Raw genomic sequence first — 25,683 nt, forward strand, 5'->3', positions numbered from 1 at the left:
ATATAGCTGCTGCTTCTCCTAAGCTTATACTTTTATGGGATTTTAATACAAATAAAAGAAATCCACCTGGTATTCTGACAACGTAGCCAACATTAGCCCTGTTCTACTTCACTTCCATCGTAGAAATGCCAGCAGACCCTTACACTGAGGAAAACCTCAGCATTAAGAGAAATAAGAAGGTATTAGAAGAACGGTGTTCAACACTCATGGCAACCTTGTGAAAGCTGTTCAAGCCAGCAAGTAAACAGGTACACACCTATGACAGGCTCCAGAATGAACCGTTGAGCGGATAACTGTGCTCAGCGTCAGGGGAATTTACACGTGTTGTGCGCTTTTTAAAATCTCCTTACCCGAACTGCTACAGCGAGATGGTTCCACGAGTCTGCCGGTCTTATCGTAGCAGGCAATAGCTCGCAGGCGTACACCCTCGCCACACTCTTTGGCGTCTCCGTGGGATCGCGTTCCCAGCTGCGGCTCAGATGTTCCTCCTCCGATAATGCAGTCGGACCAATTTCCGTGGGGCTGGGAGGTAAACACCTCGCAGGGGCACAGCTCTGTTTCAACTTGAGGATAAACTTCTGTATTCTGGCATTTGTCTCGCTTTCTGCTTCGCCCTGTTCCAACCACAGAAATCTGTTCGTTAGCTTAACATCTGCTACTTTTGATAACAACACGTCATATTATTTATACTTGCATGAATTCAACACATTAGAACCAAGACAATCTGAATGTTAATATCCAGGAACGTTTCTGATGCATCTATTAGCTGATGCCAGTGCTCTGGAGTGCAAGGACAACGTATTTATCTCCAGGGGCAACCGGAGAACTTGAAAATACTGTTTTGATGGGTAGGGCAAGAAGCAAAATACAAAGTGTTACTCTTAGGAACGGTCTGCCCAGAAAACGCTTTGAGATTTTATATAATATCATTTTGCTTTAATTATCTGATGAAAATAAATTGATTGTTTTGTCTCTATTTGCTCGCAATCAATGGTTGCCAGGACAACTTCCAGAGGACTCTACATTAGCCACAACTTCTTCCTTGAGGCTACTTTACAAATTAGTTAAAGATGCACTCTGCACACAAACCATGCTTTGAAGAAAACAGAAAAGATAATCCTCAGTAAATTATTAGGGCTGGAAAACATTGCAGTTGTTACATTTGGTTTAGTGTTTTCTCTTGCTCTGTTCCTTCAACAGGATTTCAAAGAAGGCTCTTTCAGTAGTGCCAGGAAGCAGCAGCATCCACATAAACCTGCGGTACAGCTCTGTGCAACTGCACTCTCCACGCCCTGTTCCTGGAGGACTTCTAGGCATGAGGGCACGAGAAGAGGTCCATGGCACAAGAAGAAATAATGTAAAATAGCAAATTCATGCTCCCTGCATCCCTACAACTGCTCAAGGGAACGGAGGTCTGTATCCAGCCTCTAAAGATAAAATCAATGCTTTTCTTGGCATGGGTTAGCCAACGTGACGTGGAGCAATCTTCATGCTGGCTGAGCTCAGGAACGTCTTTGCACTTGGCATCTGCACAGAAGGGGAGAATTCATCTTCACTAACAAACCGCATCTGTATCCCATCCTCAAAATGTTCCTTGGGGATCTTGGACATGCTAAAAACACTTCTGCAAGAAGTTTTTAAAGCTTTGATCCCAAAAGAAATGTTTTCTCTTTGGTATTGCACACAAAGAAGATACTAAAACCAAAAAAACCCAAAAAGTTATATAACCCAACAACCCTCTTTCTAGTCCGGAACCAAGAGTCATTTCACCACACGCCAGTAGGAGCACAAGCTGGCCGTCATCGGTACCTGTTTGCATACAAACACGTACCTCCAAAGAGAAGGGCACCGACTCCACACCCTTAATATCACTGTCCTTCAAGCCCCAGCTCCTTCCAAACTGTATTTCCAGAGTTCTGGGGAATGTAAAATTTGCCAGCACAAAGGGATAATAAACACAAAGAAATCAAATAGTGCCAGCATCTTTATATTTTTGTGTATATACACATTTTTATATATATAGAGAGAGTGTTATATATATATATTTATGACCAAATTCAGGTAAGGTATAAAAGGTACAACTTCACATACTTCAAGGAAAGTCTTTTAAAAGGCTTTAAGTAGTTCGGGAGCTCTCTAGTGGCATTTCCTGCGTTTTATGTTTGACAAGCTGACAGAAGCCACAAGCTCAGTATATCCATACAGCTGTATGTTCTGCGCTGCATTAGTAAACATGGGAATTTGGGACTTGCCCATGTTTTGCCATTATTACATGAAGCACATCAGACACAGGTAAGAACGCTAATAATCTCACACCTAACAACACTTTTTTTCCAACTTGCCCTGCCATCTGTTTTGTAGGAATCTTCCCGCTAATGAAGTGGCTATGAGAGCCCTATTTTGAGGGCAAAAGTGACATTCATCCCATACTCTTCACAAAGAAGTAGTTTCAGAATTAGTGATGGTGGTATTTTTATCATCTTCACAGACTGCTTTAGAAAATACTATTAGAAATACCACTGCAAAAATTTTCAAAGACACAAATCCTTCAATTAAATAGTATTTTCTTTTTAAAATTAAATTTCTGAACACTGACAAATATTATCTACATTATTATCAGGTAGTATATGCTGTACATAAAAATCATATGAGACATTGAAAATATACCTTTCTACAGAAAATGCATTGTATCCATAGTACAGTGAAGTAACTGGCTGTATTAACTAACTGAAGACTTACCTAAAAACTGTGTTTTGATTATAATGACTTTGAATTTTGATATGTTCTGTAATAAGTCTTTCACTCCTTAAGTAATGACTAATTTTATATGTAGAGTCTATGATTACTTACAAAGTAAAATTAATAATACTATTAAAAACTGAGTGGGAGGCAAGCAAATACTTAGCAAACAATTAGCAGATTCCCACTAACTGACATTGTTAATGAACTCTTATAATGAAGCCGAAGCATTCACTTGAGCATAGACATACACTGTGTTGAACAAGGAGGTACGATTCATGCACGCTGAAGAAAGGTGAAATAAAAATGGATAAAGGAGTCTTAACAGCAGGAAGTACTTCCCAAACAGCACTTTCTTTAAATCTTTGGGCCAAGTTCACATGGATGAGATTTCTTCAGGACTTTCGGCCAACTCCAATTTTCATGAAGTTTTATGCAAAGACAGGTCAGCATTAATCCCATCGACTTCTCCTTTTGAACTGTGGTAAAACCAGAACTGGTGCCTCATTTGGTCCTCCCTCGCCGCTCTCTGTAGTGCTGTGCCCAGCCCAGCACCACCTGGGACACCCGCTGCACGGTCACCGCTTGCTTCTCGGGACGCCTTTGCTGGGAGCAGGCTGAGACCAGGAGCTCCTTCCCAGCAGGAGGAAGGGAACCCAGCAAGGTCTCATGGGAGAGCCAGGTGGTGTTTGGTCACAAACGCAGTGCGGGTGAGGAGACAAGCCGTCAAAAACTGAATATCAGAAACCATTTTTGGTCCATTTACTTGAATGGATCTACATCTGATGTAGAACGGAGTAAGAAAGGGGATGGGTAGGACCATACTGTTTTGTAACTGTCACAGATGTTCATAAAGAAAATTCAGATTTAAAACTAGCTGGAAGTCAGTATTCACTTAATTCTTACATATTTTCTGTAAGATCAGGCACCTATTATTCTGACAGGGACAGAGGATTTCTACTACTATAAACATACAGGCATTGATATAGAGAACATTTTAGAATATGCTCTTTGGCAGAAACAACAGAGCATTGTGTAAGAATTATTTTTATGTAAAAGAGAAACCTTTATCCTTTAATGAGCCATACTGACGAATGGCAGCTTGAAGCCATTATGTCTGTATACCGTAATTGCTAGTTACTAAAAACTTGGATCATTCCAACAGTAACGAACTGAATAACAAGATAGTCATGCAGCCAGGTACAAGTGAGTTTAGAAGAAAGGAGCAGTGGTAGCCACCATACTTTGCTGCCATTCAGCTCCCAGGCATTATCACAGTAGATATTTTTACAGCAACATTAGTATCTCACTCCATGGTCAAAGTCTTTGAAGTTTTACCTCTATTAACAGAGCAAACTCAAGCCAGGTACACCATAGCTCTCAAACACAACACAGAAATATGAAAAGATGTGAGCACTTGGGATAACAGTAACAGTAATTTTTTTGTAAACCTTCTGAAAACAGTATTATTCATTTTGATTTGATTTAGCTATGTGTGTGGGCGGAGAAAGACAAGTCCTAACAAACAAGCAGCTCCAAACTCAACGTTATAGGGATTTAAAGCTTTTCAGTTTGGTCAGCATTCAGATAACATAATAACAAACCACAACAGCAAGTATAGGAGACTGTTCCATGAAACAGTTTGAACTAGAGTGTTTAATGAATATATACAAAAGATTAAACAAAACTGGTTTAACGATACTGTTTTTTCTTTATTCATGGCATTAATTTGCCCTGTTGAACTGCTGGATTCTGCTGAGCACTAAAGTCCCAGCTTTAAACTTCATGCAGATTTCAACAGTCTTAAACAGAAAATCACACTGATTTTTATTCTTGTATACATATTTGCTGCATGCTTCCCAGAATAATAGGTCAGATAAACTTGCACAATGCATAGTCACTGTTTTATTTGGTTTATGTCTAAATATGGCTTTCCACCGCTGAGTTTTTCTGTGCTATTCTCATACTGAAATGCATGCGCATAAAGCAGGCAATGATCAGTATCCGATCACAAATCAATTAAGGACGATCACTCTTCTGTCTGGATTTTCCCCAAACCCCAACATCAGTCCACCAACATCTGAGAAGCGTTACTGGCAAGTATCACCATCAGATAAATATTATAAAAGATTATACCTGTGAGTGACCGCCTCCTACTTCTAGTTGATTCACAGTCAAACGAGCATGCTGTAAATTTAGACCAGGGGGTAAATGTGCAGTCATCTTTGCAGGGAACGAGACACTCCTGTACAAGAGACGGCATAGCTCCTGCCCACCGCACGCAGTCACCAACATCGGCAGAGTCGTTGTGCTCCGACAGGCACGTAACAGCTGAAAAGTAAAGGTACAGAAATCTCTATATTCTTATATATACTGCATTATACTCTATGCAGTCAGTACTTGTGTTCTATGCGAGATTCACTCTCCTGGGTTAATAGGATAAAGCTGATTTATTTTTAGGTCGTTATTCATGCGTCACTCAAAGATGTGCTAGAAGCTTCACAAAACCGTAAAGACACATTCTTATTTGAGCAGTGTGTTATCTAAATGATGATATAAATTCAACATTCTCAAGGAGGCAGTCATTCTAAGGGTTGGGGCAACAGTTTAACCAATGATACATTGTACGACCAAACAAGAGAAGATGTAATACCGTGGCCATGTGTCATAAAGCACATTTGGTCGAGGCCAGGATTCCCAAGCTGTGATGCACATACTACCCACGGAACTGAAACTACTTCAAAGTGGGGAAAAAAAAAAAAATTAAAAAACAGAAATGAAAGCTTCCTTCTCCAAAACTGCCATCTTTTCCATATTTCTGATGAAGGGAACAACTGTCTGAGCAGCTTTCCCATACAGAGTGGTGACCTCTGCTCTGTCTGAGCAGCAGATGCTACAGCTAAATGCTTCTTGCAGCACGGTGTAAACACCAGGTCTGCCCCCTCCAAACAAGAGTTCCCTAATCACCGTGCTACCCAGCTCTCTGGCCGTCTGAGCCCTTGAATCTCTTGCATAATTGGAGATGTTTAGGAGGAAGGGCACGAGTGTTCAGCCTGTGACCATGCTAGAGAGGGGCTGCAGCTCCTGCACTTTACTAGAAGCCTGCTTTTACGGTGCACGATAGCTTGCTCTAAGAGCACTACTGAATGGATCCATTAACAGAAAAAACACAAAAACCCAGCTGCTCTGCAGGTCTCGGCTGAGGACAGTGTCACTCTGCCGAGCTCCATCCGACCTGAAGTGCCTTCGCACACGGGCAGAGGCAGAGCCCCTGCGCACGTACTGAGCTGCACCTTCACACACAGCACTCTCGAGGCTGCAGCCCACATTCAAATGCGACGCATTTCTCTGGTCCCCTGCCCAAAGCTTTACCTGGTCTCTAAGCTTGGGCCATGGCAATAGGAAAGCATTCAAGCATTGGAACAGGCTGCCCAGAGAGGTGGTGGAGTCCCCATCCCTGGAGGTGTTCAAAAAACGGGTAGATGTGGCACTTGGGGACATGGTTTAGTCTAGTCTACCCTTGATTGGTTTAGTGTGGACTTGGTAGTGTAGGTTGATGGTTGGACTGGATGATCTTAAAGGTCTTTTCCAACCTAAACGATTCTATGATTCTAAAACAACAGGCACAGGACTGGGCTGGGGCTGAGGTCGCTGAGTTTGGATGTAGATGCCTTTGGGGCCTGGCAAGAGTCAAACGGGGTTGGCAAGAGCACAGCCCAGGACTTAGATGCACTGATCTCCCCCTAGTTTTATTTTAGGTCAATACCCTTTTCCTTCAACACCCCTGTCCTCTTTTGGACTCTTAATGATTAATTTTTCAGGGTGGATAATGGCACTGTATAGCCATGATGGAAGACAAAAGTATTAATGTACAAATCTGAGTCACAGGAAGCCTATAATGAAACTTGCCAAAGTTTCAGTGAATTAATAATAAGTAATTATAATAAATAAAATAGCCTGCACATCATGGAGTCTTTCATTTCATTAATAATAATTAATTCTCACAAAATCTCCAAGATTATAGGCTATTTATATCCTACATGGTAGGTTAACCAAAGCAAAGATAGGTCGTGACTTGATTAAAGTAATAAAGTCAGGGACAGAATTAGGAATTGAATTTGGCCCCAAGAGTTTAGTCATGCCAGGCTCTCTGATTTCAGGCAAGTCCACACATTGTGTCATAAAGCTATAGAAGATGAAACGATTTAATCCAGATTTTATTATTTAACTTTAACAACCTGTGATATTATTTTATGGAGATTCCTAAATAATTCAGAGTTTTGAGGATGCATATATTTTTCCTTGTTGCCAGCACTTAATGTAACTAGGAGTGCATGAAGAAAAGGGAAAAATAACTCTCTGTTTTCTTACAGTTAAAGGATTTACTGGGGTGTAACTTTGCAATGAATACACACGATTTTTGGGTTTTAACTACAGTACTGTACAGGAGCAAGGGATGGGTTGGCAACCACCTGGAAATAAAAAAATATCTGATTAAAATGTAATTAGATTTCTAAGGAAAAAATCAGCATTTTGAAGAGCGTGCAAAAGGCAAGCAATTGTTAAAAGTCTCTTTAGACTCAAGTGACAGTAAATCAGCATATTAATAACTACCTCTAAATTGCTGATCCTTGCCTTTCACTTTCAATCCTTGTGACCCTTCCTATCTCTCAACTCCGGCAGTCAGAAACTCAGAGACATTCCCCTTCTCAATTACGAGAGCGCGAGGACAGAGGTCACCACTCTGTATGGGAAAGCGGGGTAATTGCCCTCTTCAGGAAGGTTAAACAAGTAATAGACTCCAATGCCCAAGGTCCGTGTAGCCTCATTACCTTCAGCAAGGACACCAAAGATTTGGCAACACAAACGTGTCCCCGTTGAAGTATGGCCAAGCGTATGCAAACCACCTTCTCAGCATCGCTACAACCGCTAGCGTCTGCAGGGAAGTGAGCAATATCCTACGCTGCCAGCCCCGTGAAGCAATATTTGCAATTGCATAATAAACCATCATGTTGCAATGTTTACTACTATCTGACAGAAGACCACAATTCATTCCTGACATTTATTAATGGCAACACAAGTGATGGAACTTCTAAATATCGATGTTAAACCAGACGCTCCATGCTGCAATGAGTTATTATCTAATGGCCTGATCTTCTGCACCAATGTCCTTAATTTTAAGCATACAAATAATTTACTGGGTTCGCTGAGCCTATTTAGATGCTAAAAGTGACGGATATACAAGGACATATGAGATCAGGGCAAATATTTGACAGAGATCATGGAGCTTAAAGAAATTAGTGGTAATAGTAAACATGGGTAGAGGATAGTTAAATTAAAACAACGAACAATATAGTGGATTATACATGCATAAGCTGGAGACAAGGAGGAGTTGAAAAGAAGAAAGTATAACGGGTAGTCTAGTAAGAGACATAAGACCTAAAGGAAGAGAGGAGGAGGATCTCCTGTGAGGTGATTAGGGACAGGCAGGTGGTTGAAAACACAGAATTGCTTCTCTTCTTTATTTTAGGAATTTTTATAAGTGCAGATCCTGGTAACTCAATCCGGTCATTCCTGACCAAGCAACAAAGCCTCAGTGACAGCAAGGAGAGAAGGCAGCGGCCAAAGAGCAAGGAATCCAGAAAGCTTTATTTGATGCCTAAAATACTACCTAAAGAGTGAACAGTCTGCTTGCTTCCCACTCTCCTGGACTTTTGCACTTATCAATGCCAACGGTGTTATTACCATGCTGCTGGGCCCAGACGAGCACCTCTTTGGTGACCCAACTGGCAGCTGCGTCCCTTTGCCGGGAGAGCAGGCACTTCTTGTTTTACATGCACAAAATAAAATGCCAGCCATGAACATCTGGTACCCTTACACACCAAAAACCCACACCTCCTTGGATTGGCCTAAGCAGTACAGTGCATTTCAGTCATATTAGGAGGCAATTCATTTCCACTCGAGTCTGCAAACATCGTCAAAGATGATGCCAATGCGTGACATCTGCAGTTTGAACTGAATGATCTTCAAAAGCCTGAGCTTAATGGGCCTGATCTTTACTGCATGTCAGTCATAAGAAATGGCAGGATTTCTGCTACATGCTTACAACTACGCTTGAGGTGAGCATCATGAACTGCTAAAATAAATTAAATAATAAAACAAAAGCCCATTAGGGCATTTTAATGGATTAAGAAGGGCAGGAAGCAGCAGAGCTGACGGATCCACTCCAGTGTTTCGCACAGGAACTAATCACCTCATTTCTGCCTGCTGCAAACTTATTTCCCAGTCAAGTTAGCTTTAACTTTTAAGAGAAAAATATTTTCAAATACAGGCACTGCTGGAAACAGAATGAGACAAATTTGTTTTCAGTGGACCTTCCGGAAAGTTAGTAAAATTATTTATCCTCGGTGGTTTCAAACTACTGATTGGTTTGGCTCATGTGTGGTTTATGTTGCATAAAAAAAATATTTCCCCATAATCCTCAGTTCTGTCACAATGGTTTTAAATAAACTCATACTGCAAAGCCATTTCTGCTATGTCAACATCTCTTTTTTTTTTTTTTCCAAGTGGGATACCACCGGAGGGCAAATGCAGTCCATTTGCAGCCCTATCCATTGAGAAAAAAAAAAAACAAAACACATAGTAATGATAAATCCCTCCTAGACATAATGTATGATTTCTACCATCTCCGCAGCATTTAAAATGGACACAAACATATGAATAGAAATAGCTAATAACAGGAGACTGCCAGATAAAGGGCTTCAAATTATAATATTGATTCCCACGAAGAGGGGAAATGCAGGATTTCCTTTTGAACTCCCACTATTCTTTCTCATTACCACCAGTCAACGCTACCAAAGTGGAATTAAACACTTGGGGCCAAGCTCTGGGATGACAATTTAATGTAGTTCTATTGATATAAAACAAACCAAAAAAAAGTACACCTCTCATAATGATAAAAACAAGATCATGAATTAAACTGAAAGGTAACCAGGTTTAAAATGCTAAGAGAAAATATCTTTTTTCAGGGCAGGGCTGAAGCTGTTCAAGAGACAGTGTGGATACACCCATTAAGGTGTCAGCAAAAGTTAGCGATTAATATGGGCAATGAAAATAGCTGCAGATGGAACCGTTTTGCTTCAAGGCATAAGTGTTAAATGTATGGTCTGGGGAGGAAATTTCCTTTTCTGCTGGTACGGGGTCCTGTTTGCATACTGAACAAGGACTGCTAATGGGATATTCAGTATGACAGTCTCTGTCTTCTTGTTTTATATTTACACCCACAAGAGTATGTTTGTGTGCCATCATCTCAGCATATGGCATGCAGAAGCATATGGAAGCTACATTCTTTAACTGCATTTATCTTAAATTAAAATAGCAGACACTTCTATAAACTTTTACATGGTGAAATCAAATGTTTGTATGCTGTCAAATTGCAGAGGCGCTGAATGCATCCTTAGATGATGTTACACCACCGCCAAAGCAGCGCGTCAGCATCAAACTGGGGGAACTCAAGTGCTTTCGGTAGCCACGCGCCTGACTTAACAGCACTACAGATGGTCCTAACGAAAGGAGTGTATTGAGAAAGAAATATTATAGGCATAGCATTGCATCCAATAAGGGAAGATAACATAAATATAGTTCCTCTTAAGTAAAAATCCAATTACAGACGGTCTTGGTAATCATATTCATTTACCAAAGCCATAATCAATTCTCCTTTAAAAATGCATTTCAACAGTTTCCAAAGGGTAAAAATCTGAAGAGTGAGAATATCAACTAGCAACCAGTAAAATTATGTTGTACAATGGCACTTCAATTTGGGAAACCTAAATTACTGGTTTCAAAACTCTGGAATTAGATGTCATTAGAACATCTGAAAACAATGACTGATAATTCCAGGAAGGTACACTCAAGCAAAACACTAAAACTAAAGCTATGCAGTAGTGTAAATCAAATGGCTGGACTTAGTACAGGAACACTGGGATGACCTATGAAGCTAGACAAGAGGTGTAGACATGATGATGTAATAATCTCTGGCTTCAGACTCTAAGAACATGTGAAAAATCAAAGCCAGCATGTAAAGTCAATGGAATTATTTTAATGTAGCTGTTTACCTTCTTACTGTTCAGAAAAATTCTCATTTTGTGTTGCATAATTATTCCCATTACCCTCAATGTAACAAGATAACACATCATTTCTTACATCACTTACATCACTAATGATAAGTGAAAAAGGAGTTCAGGGATAATACATCAGAAAAAGAAAAGAAAAGAACTTTAAGGATCCAGACTTGTTGACTATAAGCACAGTCTCATAACTCATGATGACCTCATTTATTTTCTATATTGATACTCCTTCGTATCTATAACAGTTTCTCCAAAATCCCAGGTGAAACATTTACATTATTCTTGGTATGTTAACGCAACACCTAATTACAGAAGCAGACATAATAGAAGACATAAGATAAGGCTTTGCTGAGACTCAGGTTTAAGTCTAAGGCCCCAATTCTGTAAGGACGAAAGTATACACTTAAGCTCACCACTGTGACCCCCCTTCTTGGATGCAGCAGCATCCTGTAATGAAGTGAACTGTGTCCAAAGTTTGGGCTTACAGAAGTAAACCATAAGATAACCATTAAAAATAAGTCCGAGGAAAAGAACAAATGATGCCAGGAAGGACATCACAGACATAAATCAAGTAAAAATAACTGAGGAAGAGCTGGAACAACTAGTTATGCAGCAGGGAAACTGGCTCTGAGATCACCATTTTGTAATTATTAATGATATTGACAGTAGTGCTAAAGGGCTAACAAATGCCACCGAGCAAACAGAGCGCTGAATAAACACAGACCCCAACCAACGTGCACCATAAACAAACAAGAGGAGCCTGAGATGAGGTTGAGAAGCAATAAAGATGGTAAATATCAACTGAAGAGATAAAGGAACGCAACTGAAATGATTTGCATGAAAAGGGGTCAGGGAAGAATCGGGTAGAAAAGTTGGGTACACAGCATTAGCATGGAGAAGAGACTGTAACAGGGGAAAGGGGATGTCCTGGTTTCAGCTGGGATAAAGTTAATTTTCTTCCTACTAGCAGGCATAGTGCTGTGTTTTGGATTTAGTAGGAGAATAATGTTGATAACACACTGATGGTTTAGTTGTTGCTAAGTAGTGCTGACACCAGTCAAGGACTTTTCAGCTCCCCATGCTCTGCCAGGTGCACAAGAAGCTGGGAGGGGGCACAGCCAGAATAGTTGATCCAACCTGGCCCAAGGGCTATTCCATACCATACGGCATCATGGGCAGTATAGAAACTGGGGGGGGGTTGGCCGGGGAGCCGCGATCGCTGCTCAGGAACTGTCTGGGTATCGGTGGGCGGGTGGTGAGCAATTGCATTGTGCATCACTTGCTTTGTATAGTAGTATTATTATTATCATTATTGTATTGTTATTATTATCACTACTGTTTTACTTTATTTCAACTATTAAACTGTTCCTATCTCACCCCAGGAGTGTTTCTCACTCTTACTCCTCCGATTCTCTCCCCCATCCCATGGGGGCAGGGGGAGTGAGCGATGGCTGCGTGGTGCTGAGCTGCTGGCTGGGGCTAAACCACGACAGGGGAGAAGTTTGGGATAGAATTAGAAGAGAAGAAAAGAAAAAGCAGGCAAAACTGTGAAGATCCTTCTCAAGTTAAAGGTCCATGTTTTAGCTGCTCTTCGGGGCGGTTTCTCTCTGCAGCCTTCCCACAACGAGACGCGTATGTGGGGAAAAAAGACAGGCTAATCTAGGTACCTGAGCCTCAGAAGAAGAGGAGGACCCTCCTTCTGGGGTCCAGGGTGGTGGGAGGTCACCCCAGCACAGCCACAGCCGTGCCCCAGCCTGGGCAGCCGTCCCCACGTGCAGGTGTCTGACCCAGCCGTAGCGTTCCCCTGCAGGTACATGTCATCGGCATTCACCAGGCGGAAAGGGATAAAGAGCTCTGTACACAGGGTCTGCATACCAGGGGTGCACGTCCCTCCCACACCTTTCACTCTTCATGGCTCAGAGCCTCTCAGCTGACACCGCCGCGCAAGCATGAGAACGGATCAGTTCGTCTGAAAGGGATTAAATATGGCCAGGGCTGCATATTAAAACCAGTAAAATCAGTGCAGCTGACTTCTGTCATTTAATGTCTTAAATGGACCCACCTCTGATCCATTTTAAAATAACTTTTAGAGTACAATTTTTCTTTGACACTTATGGATGAGGTTATCGAATATTTGGTTGGGAATATATGATTTGATTCACGGAAAGAATTGAGCTGTACGTGTCAATTTTGCCAAGCTACGTGACGTGATGTTTTAATTCTTCCTCATCTGTGAACCAACACTGCCTGCTGTTTAAGGAGAAGTAGGAGAGAAATACATTGCTATAAAGCCCATTCCTCCTCCCACCCACACACTGAATGCAGAATACGGGATTGATACATTAATGTCTAGCACCATTTTCATTTTAATACAAGTGTTTTCTTATTGCAAGTGGTTCACACTCTGCCTGGCTAGAAAGACAAAATAATATGATTTTTTAATGTTTCAAATTTGCTTTGGCCAGTGAATAACTGCACTCTGAGTGCTTCTACATTATGCAATCAGTCTAAGGAATCTTTCCCAATTTTTCCCTTTTTTTTAAACTTTATTATAGGTTTTGAATTGCTTTTACTTTCATTTTCTATTAAAAAGAAAATCAATGGAACTGCATTAGATGATTAATGATAGAAATTATGCTTCTGCTCCTTTCAGAGAACATAAAAAAATACAAAAATATGCTTCCTTTTTTGCTCTTTCTGTGGCCCACAATTACTAAAATTGAGTTCAATTTATTTGTAGCACCTATCATCAAGCTATATTTAAGATGAATTATTTATTGCACAACTTGAAAATAAAACTAAGACATCCTGTTATATATACACACATTGAGAACAGAGTAAATAAAGAGAATCAAACATGCCAAATAACAAAAGAGAGAGAAAATGGAAAACAAACACGACGTTTACAGTGTTTCTAGTAACTCAAGTTGGAAAATCACTTAGCTGACTAAGAAAGCACTGACTTCCTTTTGAAAGCTCTGCCTCAGTTATATATTCACAGGCCAGCATTTTTAGTGATAGCTGGATAAACTTAAAATCTCATGCAGCCTGTTTTATTCCAGCCAGGTCCAGTTTTTGGTAGCACCCCATGGTCATCTTCCACAATGGCAGAGAGCTCAACAGTGCAGCCAACTCACATGGCAAACCCAACCTTAGGAAGGTCTCAGAAAACAGCCCTGTAAACTTGTCAAGCCAAATGTACATGTCAATCTGAATTTGTTTGGTATCGGGTTTGACAAAATTACCCACTTGTATCATCTTTCAGGTAACCAGGCATTAGAAAACATTGCATTATGTTGGTTTAGGAAAATACGTTTACAAATCTCGCTGTGGAAGTCAGGCACTCTGCCATTTCACTCCATCTATCCCTTTGCAGTGAAGAACAGATATTAAATCCAGAACATAACACTAACACACTGACATATTTACAACTCCCCCAACATTACATTTAAAACATTATGGTCCAAGGTAACCGCTAAAGATTTTAATCTACCCTTCCTCCTCAGCCCTCCACTCCCCAGCTCTAGCTCTTCTCATTTTGGCATTCAAAACTCCTTGCTGCTCTTGGCCGGTCAGGGACCAGCAACTAAGCCACTGTGGACACAGGATATATGGGCCCTTCAACAACTTCTCAACTCATCCTGATGCCTCCCGCCCCCACCCGCTGGTTCTCCCCCCCACCCAGCTAATTCTGTTGCCAATGCCCAAATCCCATCCTACCAGGCATGCTCTGAGCCCCATGTAAGACAGCACAAAATTAACCATTGCATAGGTCACCTCATGATAGAAAGGGGTTGCATGTAGTTGCATTGGGATGATTTCGATCCATTTTCTCCAAAATTCGTATTTGCTCACTGTGTGGCCACACAGCTAACATTTAAGGGAGAATAAACAAGTTTGTCTGAAATTATCTATTCCTCCCTGACAGTACTGCCCACGTAATGCTGCCTGCGCCATTGCCCCTCAGTAAAGACATGCAGATTTTGGACCAGAATGTGGTCTCTTCTGGTTATTTTTATTTTTAATTAACCACGCTTTTCCAGAATTCAGATGATCCTAGTGTTTTACAGCATACAGACTTGTCATCTTTATCGAAGTCCAAAACTGCGATTCAGAAAGTAGTAACAGGAAAATCTGGAAAACCCCTCATCACTTTCTATATTCCACTTATAGAAACTGCTGTTGAATTTTTCTAAAGTACCAATGGATTTTGCAGATATGGTCCTGCATAAAACTTTCCACTCCAACTATCACTTTTGTACAGTAAAGAACAGATAAGAATACTAAATGCTTTGAGGTCTGAAGTCTGGCTGCTCATCTCCAGCCTAAAACTGATAAAACAACTAAAGCTTTAACCAAAGCTAATAAAAATGCATACTCAAATAATTCATCTTATCTAAATTGAGTATCTTTCAGCCATCACACAATATTGTCTACCTTGTGAGACAAAATAAAGATACTGTACTTGAGATTGAAGGGTCAGCAGCCTAAGAGAGCAAAGGCACTGTATTTAGATTAAAAGTGAGAGAGGCAGAAAGAGATTGTGAAAAATTTCCCACACATAACCTTGAGAAATCAAATGTTTGGGGCCTTTCAGGAGATTTGCCCAGTAGGAAACCTAAGTACGCAGATCTGAATCCCAGTAAGAGCAAAGTCACACTCTGATGTGTGGGAGTTTCATACATGTATACATAATGTATAAATTATACGTAGAGAAAGGCTTTTTATACTTCTTCCTAAACATTCCTAGTGTGCAGGGAAAAAGTGTTTTACAGAAACCCTACCTCAGGGCATCCTTTCTTTAGCAGGGGGGAAAAAAAAAAGAGACAACACCAAAAAAAACCAACTTCCCCAGAAGAGACTAAGAGTCCAAGATACTGAACGATATATATCTATATAGTGCGTATAAAAGACCCTGATTCCCATAAGAACTGGTATCTCCCCTGGGTCATGTTAAATTAACTTTTTTGTGTGAGTGAAGGAGTTCCAATAGGTTTGCCTCTTCAGAATAATAAAAATAATTACACTCATCTTTCCTTATGTTTGTTGTTCAGACCATTCTCACAGCTAGTACATTCCTTTTCACTCTTCTTTTGAAGCGAACAGATCTAAAGGGACTATTTGCTTTCCCCTTCTAGTCTCTTAAAAACAAGGTAGAAGATCAGAGAAGATGCAAAGGGAGATATCTTACAGTACTTTATGTTTTTCTTATGATGATGATCTCTTCCTTTCTTATAGGCAAAAAAAAGGGAAACAACATTTCTTATTTAGCTGGTGCTACTCTCCTTGAATTTGTACCAAATTGTTATAATTGAGTGGGGATTATAAAGCAGATTGTATTCCTGCTGAAACAATGGGAAAACTCACATTTATTTCAATAGGAAAAGAACAGATCTTATTACACTTTCTTTTTAATATCTATGAGTGAAGCATTTGTTTGCAAGCACTTGTTTCTAAAGCAATTACACAACCCAAACACTGATTGATTACTATAGGATCGTTCATGTATAACAGATACAATATTTGGACACAAAAAATTGTCTATTGTGATTTCTTTACCATTGGTTCAGATCATATAATTTATGGTTTGTTTAACCAAAAAAACCAATCAAATACCATAAAAACAAATTAATAAAACAGAAAGTAAATTGCATCAGAACTAGCAATACTTTCCATCCCGCTGGAACATCATTAATATTTTTAGCTATTCTTCACATGCTTCATTCTCGCTAACCCTGAGGTAGAGCTGACTGGGACACTACGGTACATTTTCTTCTCTTACAGTCTTTCCAGTACAAACCATTTTAATCTTGGCTATAATAAATCACCAGTTTGATTTTCATCTCACTCCCTCTTTTCACCTATGAAGTTTTGTTCATCTTTGCTGAAGCTCAGAGCAGTTTCTCCCAAATGATTGCTCTGTGTGAGAATCTTTCTTGATGCAGAAGGTTTCTGCCAACTGTCATCACAAGATCAGAGAAAATCACGCTTAAAGTGAAGAGCACTTAAAGCAGGGGAAGGTCATCTTTGGAAAGTAACTTGGAGTAAGATTTTGCAGAAATGGTTTATGTTTATTTTTTCTGACTTCTTAAAAAATATAAAAAAAAAAAAATCAGGAAAACAAGAGCCCATGAAAATGTAGAGAAGAGACAGTAACCTGATGGCACCTCTGGGGGAGGTGGCTGTTGATATTCTACCAGTGCCACAACAGCAGACCCACCACTTCCATGTATCCTTAGCTTGTCTCTCCTGGCTCAGTTGAAGGTGGTTGAGCCACAAGCAGGTATCTTCAGCTTCCTCCTCCTGTAAGAGCAGAAATATCCTCCCACCTCTGAGAAGTCCTTGGTGTCCACACGCACCACCAGGACCTACGCTCACCTCCAGAGGCAGGTCCGTCCCAGCCACGGAGGGCGTCATTAAGGAGCACATCGGTGACTCAGACCTGAGGTTGCGTCAGTGACGCAAAGCCCAGAGGAACATCTGACCCTTTGATCCCTGGAGAGGGAAGAAAGACTATGGCCAATATACCCAGCACCACCATTTCCCTTAAAACCAAGGAAACGTAATCAGAGGGACTTCCAAAATTTCCCACAGTGGTAATTAATTCTTCCAATTTAGAATAAGTTATTTAGGAAATAAATTTCAATGCAAAACCAACTCAATACTTTGAAACTCCATCAAGATTCACATTGCATTTCCTTTTCAGAAAAGAGAACTGCTATCTGGAATTTTAAGCGTGTATTTCAAAGAAACAGTAAACAGCAGCTTTTGCATTCATCAGAGGGCCAAAGGAAAGGGAGCTTTCCATAGAAACGTGCTGTACTTGGGAAACTAGCTCTTGCTGTTGCTAGAATTAAAGTATAAATACAGCACCCCACAAATTCACAGTAATTTGTTTCTATGAGCAAGTTTGACATGGCACAGCCAAATAAATTAAGATTGTATGGCTACGCAGAACTGACAGATTCTCTAAAATATTGCATCGGTATTTTTCCTTTTCTAGATCACTCATCACATCAGACCTTTGTCTCAATTTGTCTTTAAACCTTTGTCTTGTCCTATTTGAAGACCCACGCTCCAGGGTTATATCTTATCAGTTAATTAACTTTTAGAATGGAAACATAGCAAAAATGACTATATAAACTTTTGCTCACATATATCAAAGCCAATGTCAACCAGTGTGGTCCCTGTGTACCTAATCCAGGAGGCTTATAATAAAATCTCATCTTCCATTTACAGCCTGAGGCAAAAGTAGGTCTTGCAGAAAGATGTGTGAAGTGACGAAGTTTAGCAGAGCAATAACGTTGCTGAACAGTTTAAATATTGGTCTAGCTACTAAACTTTATGCGATGAGGTTCTGACATTACATTATTAAATACCAAGATTTCATCCACAGTGTCACTTACTTGGAATAATGCAAAATTCATTTCAGAACAAAAAATTCCATTTAGGTTCCCCCCCCCCCCCAAAAAAAAGCCCTTGAAGGCAATGCTACTCTTCAGTAGAACAAGGCAACACTAATGGGGAAGTATGGGGGGGGTGTGTAATATATCAGCCCTTCACTGTAAATTAATGAACAATTTAGCAACAAAATACTAGAAGCAATGAAAACCATCGCTTTCATTCAGGGTCTATAAGGTCACAGCCAATGAGGAATAAAGGAGAAACCAACTAAACTGGAAAATTTGAATCAAGAAATAAGGAAGAGGAGGATCCTCAGAAGCAACTTTGATATTTATTTTTCTGGCTCTTCACCCAACATCAGCAGACCTCATGGATGTGTATGGGGAGAAAAAAAAAAAAAAAATCAGGTAAGAGAGAATGGAACAAGAACCAGTGTTTCAAAATCATTTTGCCCACGTTTCAAAATGACAATGAAAGACCCAGCAGTGAAAAGGATAAAACACAGAAAAAGAATAAATAATTTGAATGGGAATTGGAGCCCGAGTGGATGCTGTGAGGGCTGGGAGAGCCCGGCAGCCCCTCGCTCAATGTCAAGCACGCCTCTTCCCCACGGTGAGGATCGGGCCCTTGGGCTCCTAACTCCTGTCATTTCAGAAAAGCTGTGTGATCTGGCGTTGAGATTGTGGTGGTACAGCGCCCCGGGCCATTCTGAGATCCCAGGAAAAGCCCTATTGTGTCATTATCTTGGTCATAAGGACTCGGGCATCAGGCAATCTCTGTCCACACCTGGGCTATCTGCTGCCTGAATGGTACATCAGAAGCACTCAGCCTAAATTCCGGCCAGAATGTAAATTACTGACCAAAGCCAATCATCTCAAGATCCTATAAATAGCGATCCAAGAGGGAGACCTCTTGGAGCTCTCCGGGACCCCAGCGGGCTGTGTGACCCAGTATCTCCCCCTGAGCTGGGACGCCTCTCAGGGTAGATTTCGTGAGGGTTGAAGGATTGCCCATAGATTTTGCAAGTATTAAAGGATTGTCCATTGATTTCGCGAGGACCCAAAGGACTGACTTCGTGAGGTTCACCAACCGTCTGTTGGTGAATGCCGGCACATAAAAGTGAGTAATTCATGAAACTCCCGAAAAGGGAAATTTTGATCACAGGTTAACCTCAGTGTGTGTGTGTGTGCGCGTGCAATTCGGGTACATATATGTCCATATATACTATCCCTACTCACATAAACCGTTGACCAAGTCTGAGACTAAGATTGGACCTAGCTGCACCTAGACTCCTCTCTAAAAGGAGTTTAGAAAGCAAGGGGGTCTATTCCGAATCTCATGACTCAACAGGAGGGTGGCCCTTATCTCTTGCACCCACGATCCCTCTGTGTAGCTGAATTCTCCTTTGTGTACTTGTTCCATGTAAGTAATAGAGTGAACCTTGCCATTCTCGAATCTTTAACTAAGTTGCTGTCTTGATTATAACAAATCCTATCAAATCGCTGTTTCAAATTGGCTGATGCTTAAGCGTTGTTAAGAATTATACAACCTAATACTGTGATCTATCTCAAAAATATTAATAAATCTTAAATTGCTGCTAACTAAAGCTGTGTAAAAAATCATATTTGCTACAGAGATCAATCAGTACAGCCAAACTAAGAGAAACCGATGACTGGACCCAAGTCACAGGCTGTCTCCCAGGGCGCATCACCAGGGGGGAAAGGCAAGGGCAGAAATGGGAAAGAAGCTGGGAAGTTTGTGCTGGGACAGCTTAGAGAGCTCAGCTCTGCACAACAGACTGGGAAAACTCCTTGGGAAAAGCAGTCCTTGGAAGGAATCACACTAAAGGAACAGAGGTCAAGTATGAATTTTATTTCATACTTTATCTCTGAAAAATAGGATAGCAGAGGGTTTTAGTAATAGAGGGAGAAAAATCTATACATAGCAGCCAAGTGCAACACCAGTCATCCCTATTAAAGAGTTCAATAAAAAGTAATGTGTCCTGTTGTTGAAATACTCCACAAAGGATTTCGGTTGCTGAATGTACCAATCTTATCAGATAACAAGTGAGCAGAAGTTTAAGCCACGTCAGGAATTAAGGCAGAAAAACCAGGATCCCGACCACAGCTCCTGCAGACAATGTTGTGAGCAGCTCGCCATTCCCACAACCGCATGAAGGCAGCCAGAGGTCCCTCTGGCAGCGGCAGGGCAGCAGCCTGCTCCCATCCCTCTCACCCCAAGATCTGTGCACAATGCCAAAGGATGTAAATTTAAAGAAAATTCCCCTGAAGGTGATGCCAGCTCCATATGGGACTTTTCCTCCATCTTTACTACACAGCCCCACAGCCTTACGCATTTCCGCTGAAGCCAGGTCACCCGCAGTTCATGGAATGGGGCTTCCCCAGTGCTGGCTCTTCTTCAAATGATGGTCCAGATACCACGATAATCCTGCTGCTCACCCTTTTTTTATACCCACTAAGGAATATAATGGAATGTATATTTATTGCTAGGCATGAGAAGCATGTGTTCGTTAGGTTTTGGGTTTTTTTTGGGGGGGGCGGTTGAGGGTTGAAGTTGAATCGTTTTGAGTTGATAAGGTGCACCACCACACCAAAGTTATTCTCTGCACAATCTCCATGTCACACAACTGTTCATCAAAAATGTTAAAAAGCAATGCTTGTTTTCACAGGTAGATGTCCTATTAAAAAAACAAAACACACACACATGCGCGCGCACACACACACACACACAAACCCACTTTAACATCCATGCACAAATTTTCTTAAAACTGAATCTCATCCAGGAGCAAATGGTCTGCGACTTCCTTGGCAACACAGAAGCACTCAGAAAGCCTTAATAATCTGCGTTAGAAATAACCTTCAAAGTTGGGAATATAAACTTTAGGAAGCATTGAATGATTTCTCACACAGGTCAAAAGTCAAATAAAGACTTTTGTTCAAAAGTATGAAAAAATTAACTATATACTTCAACTGCATAATGTCAAATTAGAAGCAGAACCTGAAGTTACTGGAAACATTAAGAGGTTACAAAGACTGTAACTTTCAGCAACACTTAATAAAACAATTAAAAATTTGTATATTTTGAATATTTTTTTGATATATTAGTAATACGACATAGAAGAATATCAAACCAAAATTAGTTCACAAATTGAAATGGATTTCTGGGAAATTTCTCTCATTACATTGTACATTAGCTACAGTTTGTATAATCAAAAGCAAAGATGTCTTCCAGCCTCCTTTAATCAAATGAAACCAAATGGCATCAGTCTTCTACATGAAGACAGTCCCTTTCCTGACGTTTGATCCACGAGAAAATTATAAATCGGGGGGCGAGGGGAGGTGGATTTCTGACTAAAATGCTCCCTTCTTCCTCAGCCCTCTAAGGAACGGACCCCACAGAAAACACAAGGTACTTGTGCTGTCTTTCAGAAAACTTGAAGATAATTGACTTGGTTAATTTACATCACACTTCTACCTAAATATATATATCAAATCCATTCCTTGTAGGTTTATATACTTTATATCTCTGTTACAAATTCCTGTCATTCCTGATTTTTTTTTTTTTTTTTTAAATGCAGGGTTAAATCTATATAGATTTATTAAGAAACTTTCTCAAGGAAGTTTCACTGAGAACAGCTTTAAAAAGTCAATAAAACTTCTTATACTTTAGTTTGAATAAAATGCAAGAGAACATACTGTGGATTTAGATTACCATATCAGTACTTTTGATTTACTCGCATTTTCAATGAGAAGACAGGCAATTCCCATATATAAGTTTATTCCAAAGCTGTGACCTTGACTTTTACCGAAAGTTCAATTGCAGGGATATTGTTTTTGAGGCGAGATGAAGGAAAAAAGGAGTTCTCACAGATAAGATAATGAACTGTCAAATGCAGCTTATGAAATACTACTGTTTCAAATAGATGCTCTGATTTAATATGTGTTGACAGTCGATTCAAAAATTATGACTAGGTCATTATGTAGCACACAGACTTCAAAGCTTGAATTACTTATTTGTTTATTTCATAAAGCATTAGGCATGTGAACCAGACACATCCCCACAGCCTTCCATTCAAAAGTAACAGTTAGAATAATACTAAATTAAATATCACATATTAAAGATTTATGATTAACAATGTACTCAAAATTGGAATTTGTCAAAAGCTAAAGAAAAAAGTACTGAAAAGTACTACTAGTAAAGTTACTGATTACATCAAGATAAAAAAACGTAAGTTGTTCTCTACTTGTTGAAAATAATAAAGGAGTGCACAAAATGACTATTTTAGCTATTAACCCACTGTCTTAAGTACTCATAAACCTGTGAAAATACAGTGAAGGTTAAAAAAACCCACCCCAAGCCACAACACAAGATTATCTCCTGGGTGTGATGAGAATTTTGTACCCATATAAACTATAAACACAGAATTTTTTTTTCCTCTACTCAACTTAATAAATGCAGCAAGTTTTTTCTAATAAAAAGAAAAAAAGAGATGAGCTGCCAATACTGATGTATGTTGCTATCAATAAATGGGAAGTTTTGATGAGACTACAAGGTTTTCCAGTACAGTAAACACGCAAAAAAAAGCTGAGATCCATATGATGCTTTGCATAGATTCTTGTATTCTACATTGTCCAAAATAACAGAAGCCCATTTCACACTGCTATATAAAATTATTCTAGAAAAAATAAGTGTATGCTAGAGGTAGGGACACAGGTTACATTTAAGTTAGAAGACACAAGATTGACAGTCTTCTCCCAGCAAAAGAATGAGCAAAGATTATGAAGAAGTGAGGAAATGTTTTAACTCTTATCGTTTCAAAAGCTTATCTACCTTTCTATCATATGTGTTTAAAATGAAGTTTAATATACTTCCCATTATGATTATGGCAGGACTCTTCAGTAACAACCCCAAACAAACATGTTGTATGTAATCGCCTCCCAAAATCAAATTATCCTTTATCAACACAAAATCTGCTACACCTACAAAAACATTGAATAAACAGCAAACAACAGTCACCTGCTATCAATATTAAACTATTTTTTTCAGAGTAACTTACATAAGGAAATAAAGGAATGGGACCTGATTTTTCTGCTCCACAGAAAGGCTGCCTAACGTACCTTGTCCCAGCACTGCCGGAGGCGGTGCTCGATGACGCACCCACATCCCTCTCCCAAGCCGTGATGGCTGCTCCATCATCTTTACATTATACTTCAGCCAAGATAACTGAGCTTTCACAATAAACCAGCTGGGTTAGCTCAGTTGGTTAGAGCATGGTGCTAATAACGCCAAGTTCACAGGTTCAATCCCTGCTTACTGCAGGGGGGTTGGGCTCGATGATCTCTCAAGGTCCCTTCCAACCCAAAGCATTCTATGATTCTATAAAGCTATATATCAACAAAGACTCAAAAACAAGACTAAAAATGTTTACACAGTTATCACCTTAACATATATTTTTTGAGTGAAATCCTGTTGTAGCCAATATTTAGCAGGTGAATTCACGTGACTGGAATAGTAACAAAAAGGGGTGCAGCTCTTCTGGAAAGACACGCAGATGATGGTGACACCTACAAATTATACCTCTTTCAGTCTCTGGGCTAGTCTATAGAGAACAACTGACCTACTGAATGCCGGGCTGATGGTTAAAAGGGAAAGGAACATGTCTGCCATGCTGGGAAAAGGACCTCAAATGAGGTTGAGCTCATGAGCAAGTAGGAGGACACCACCCACACCACCCCAACTGGTGCTACAGGGACGCAGAACGGCTCAGAAAGTACAGTCAATTCATAGACTATTTTGGTGAATTTGGTAAAATTTGGTCTGTTGGAGTGGGGACAGAGTAAACTACTCAGATAGACCATAAGCCGTGAGGAGGAACCAGTAGAGAACATCAGGGTGGAGGGCAGGCTGAAAGAAAATGACCATTAAATTATACAGTTAACAACAGCTGGAATGGGCAGGTGGACCAATACATTCCTACAACTACATTTGCATTAAAGCTAAGTAAGGTGCCCTGGAAGGCTGGGCTAGGGCAACGAAATTGAAGACAAGTACAGTTCAGAAAAAAGACAAATGCCAAAGTGAAAGCTCTCCTGGAGCTACCAGGGCACAACCATGGTAGGGATAAGCCAGACTATGAGAGATCAGCTAAGCTCAGTCAATAGCTATTCACTGCCCTTGACCAAAAAAAAAACCAAAAAAAACCCCAAAAAACCCACCGAAAAGGAAACGAGGTCAAGTTCCTGAGGATTAGCAGAAGATTGCAGTACAAGCATGCAAAAATCAGAATTAGCAACAGGCATTAAAGCTAACAAAGGATCCTTCTGCAAATGTGGTCAAAACCAGACACTCTACTCTCCCACACCACCTCCCCAAAAACTGGCCCAAGCTTGCACCAGCTTCACTGAGTGATCAGCTGCAATCCCGGGAGTGCAGCTGTTAATTACCAGTTAAAAAAAGGCAGGATCTCAGGCCTCCTCAGTCCTCTTTCAGGGAAAGAGCTGTCAAGGATAAGCCGACTATTTTGAAATTGTCTGTCCTAATGAACCCTGGCTCTAGCAAACTTACAGAAACCAATCTTAATGTATCAGAAATGACCATCCTTAAGAGCGCATGGAGGAAGTGCAAGTTATCAGCAAACACTTTGCCTATCCTTATAACAGCTCTATTTATTTTTATTTTTTATTTAAGATGAGGCGTATGGAAATACAGGCCCGTCAGCTTATTTATGATTTGCACAAAAACATTGGAACAAATAATTATGCAGCAGATAGCAACAACCACTACAGATAACAAAACAAAAAAATAAAAAAAGTTAAAGCATCAACTTTCTGTAATAGATTGATGGACTCTGGGAAAGAAAGCAAAGAACGGTAGCCTCAGTTTAGAATAGTTTGTCTCCTTGAGGACAAAAATCCTAAAAATGCTCAGCACCATGAATCCTAAATGACATCCAAATGACTTTCTTAATAATTAAATTATATTGCACCAGAAAGCACATGCCTTTAGCAGTTTCATTCATATGCGCGCGCTCTAACCATGAGTAACTGGGTAAGCAAAGATGGCATGGAGTTCCCATAAAAACATATAGTGTGCTGTATCGGGTTTGCATGGCAAGGTTTTGGTAGCGGGGGGCTACAGGGGTGGCTGCTGTGAGAAGATGCCAGAAGCTTCCCCCATGTCCGACAGAGCCCATGCCAGCCGGCTCCAAGACGGACCCGCTGCTGGCCAAGGCTGAGCCCATCAGCGATGGTGGTAGCATCTCTGGGGTAACGTATTTAAGAAGCGGGGAGAAAGTTGCTGCAAAACAGCAATTGCACCTGGAGAGAAGAGTGAATGAGAGTATGTGAGAGGAAGGACTGCAGCCCCCAAGGCCAGTGCCGAAGGAGGGCAGGAG

The 25,683-nt window shown here is 40.4% G+C and overlaps 1 protein-coding gene across 1 annotated transcript in view; it reads right to left on the minus strand.

Annotated features, from left to right (window-relative positions):
- The window catches only part of THSD7B (thrombospondin type 1 domain containing 7B), a 273,031-nt gene that overhangs the window by 100,637 nt on the left and 146,711 nt on the right, over positions 1 to 25,683 (minus strand). Inside the window, exons 12-13 of the mRNA XM_075710897.1 lie at positions 4,876 to 5,070; positions 351 to 614 (exon numbers count right to left, since the gene is read on the minus strand). Coding sequence (XP_075567012.1) covers positions 351 to 614; positions 4,876 to 5,070 — 459 coding nt within the window. The remainder of the gene's footprint in view (positions 1 to 350; positions 615 to 4,875; positions 5,071 to 25,683) is intronic.

This window comes from Pelecanus crispus, chromosome 5 (assembly GCF_030463565.1).
Source record: "Pelecanus crispus isolate bPelCri1 chromosome 5, bPelCri1.pri, whole genome shotgun sequence".
Lineage (NCBI taxonomy): Eukaryota > Metazoa > Chordata > Aves > Pelecaniformes > Pelecanidae > Pelecanus > Pelecanus crispus.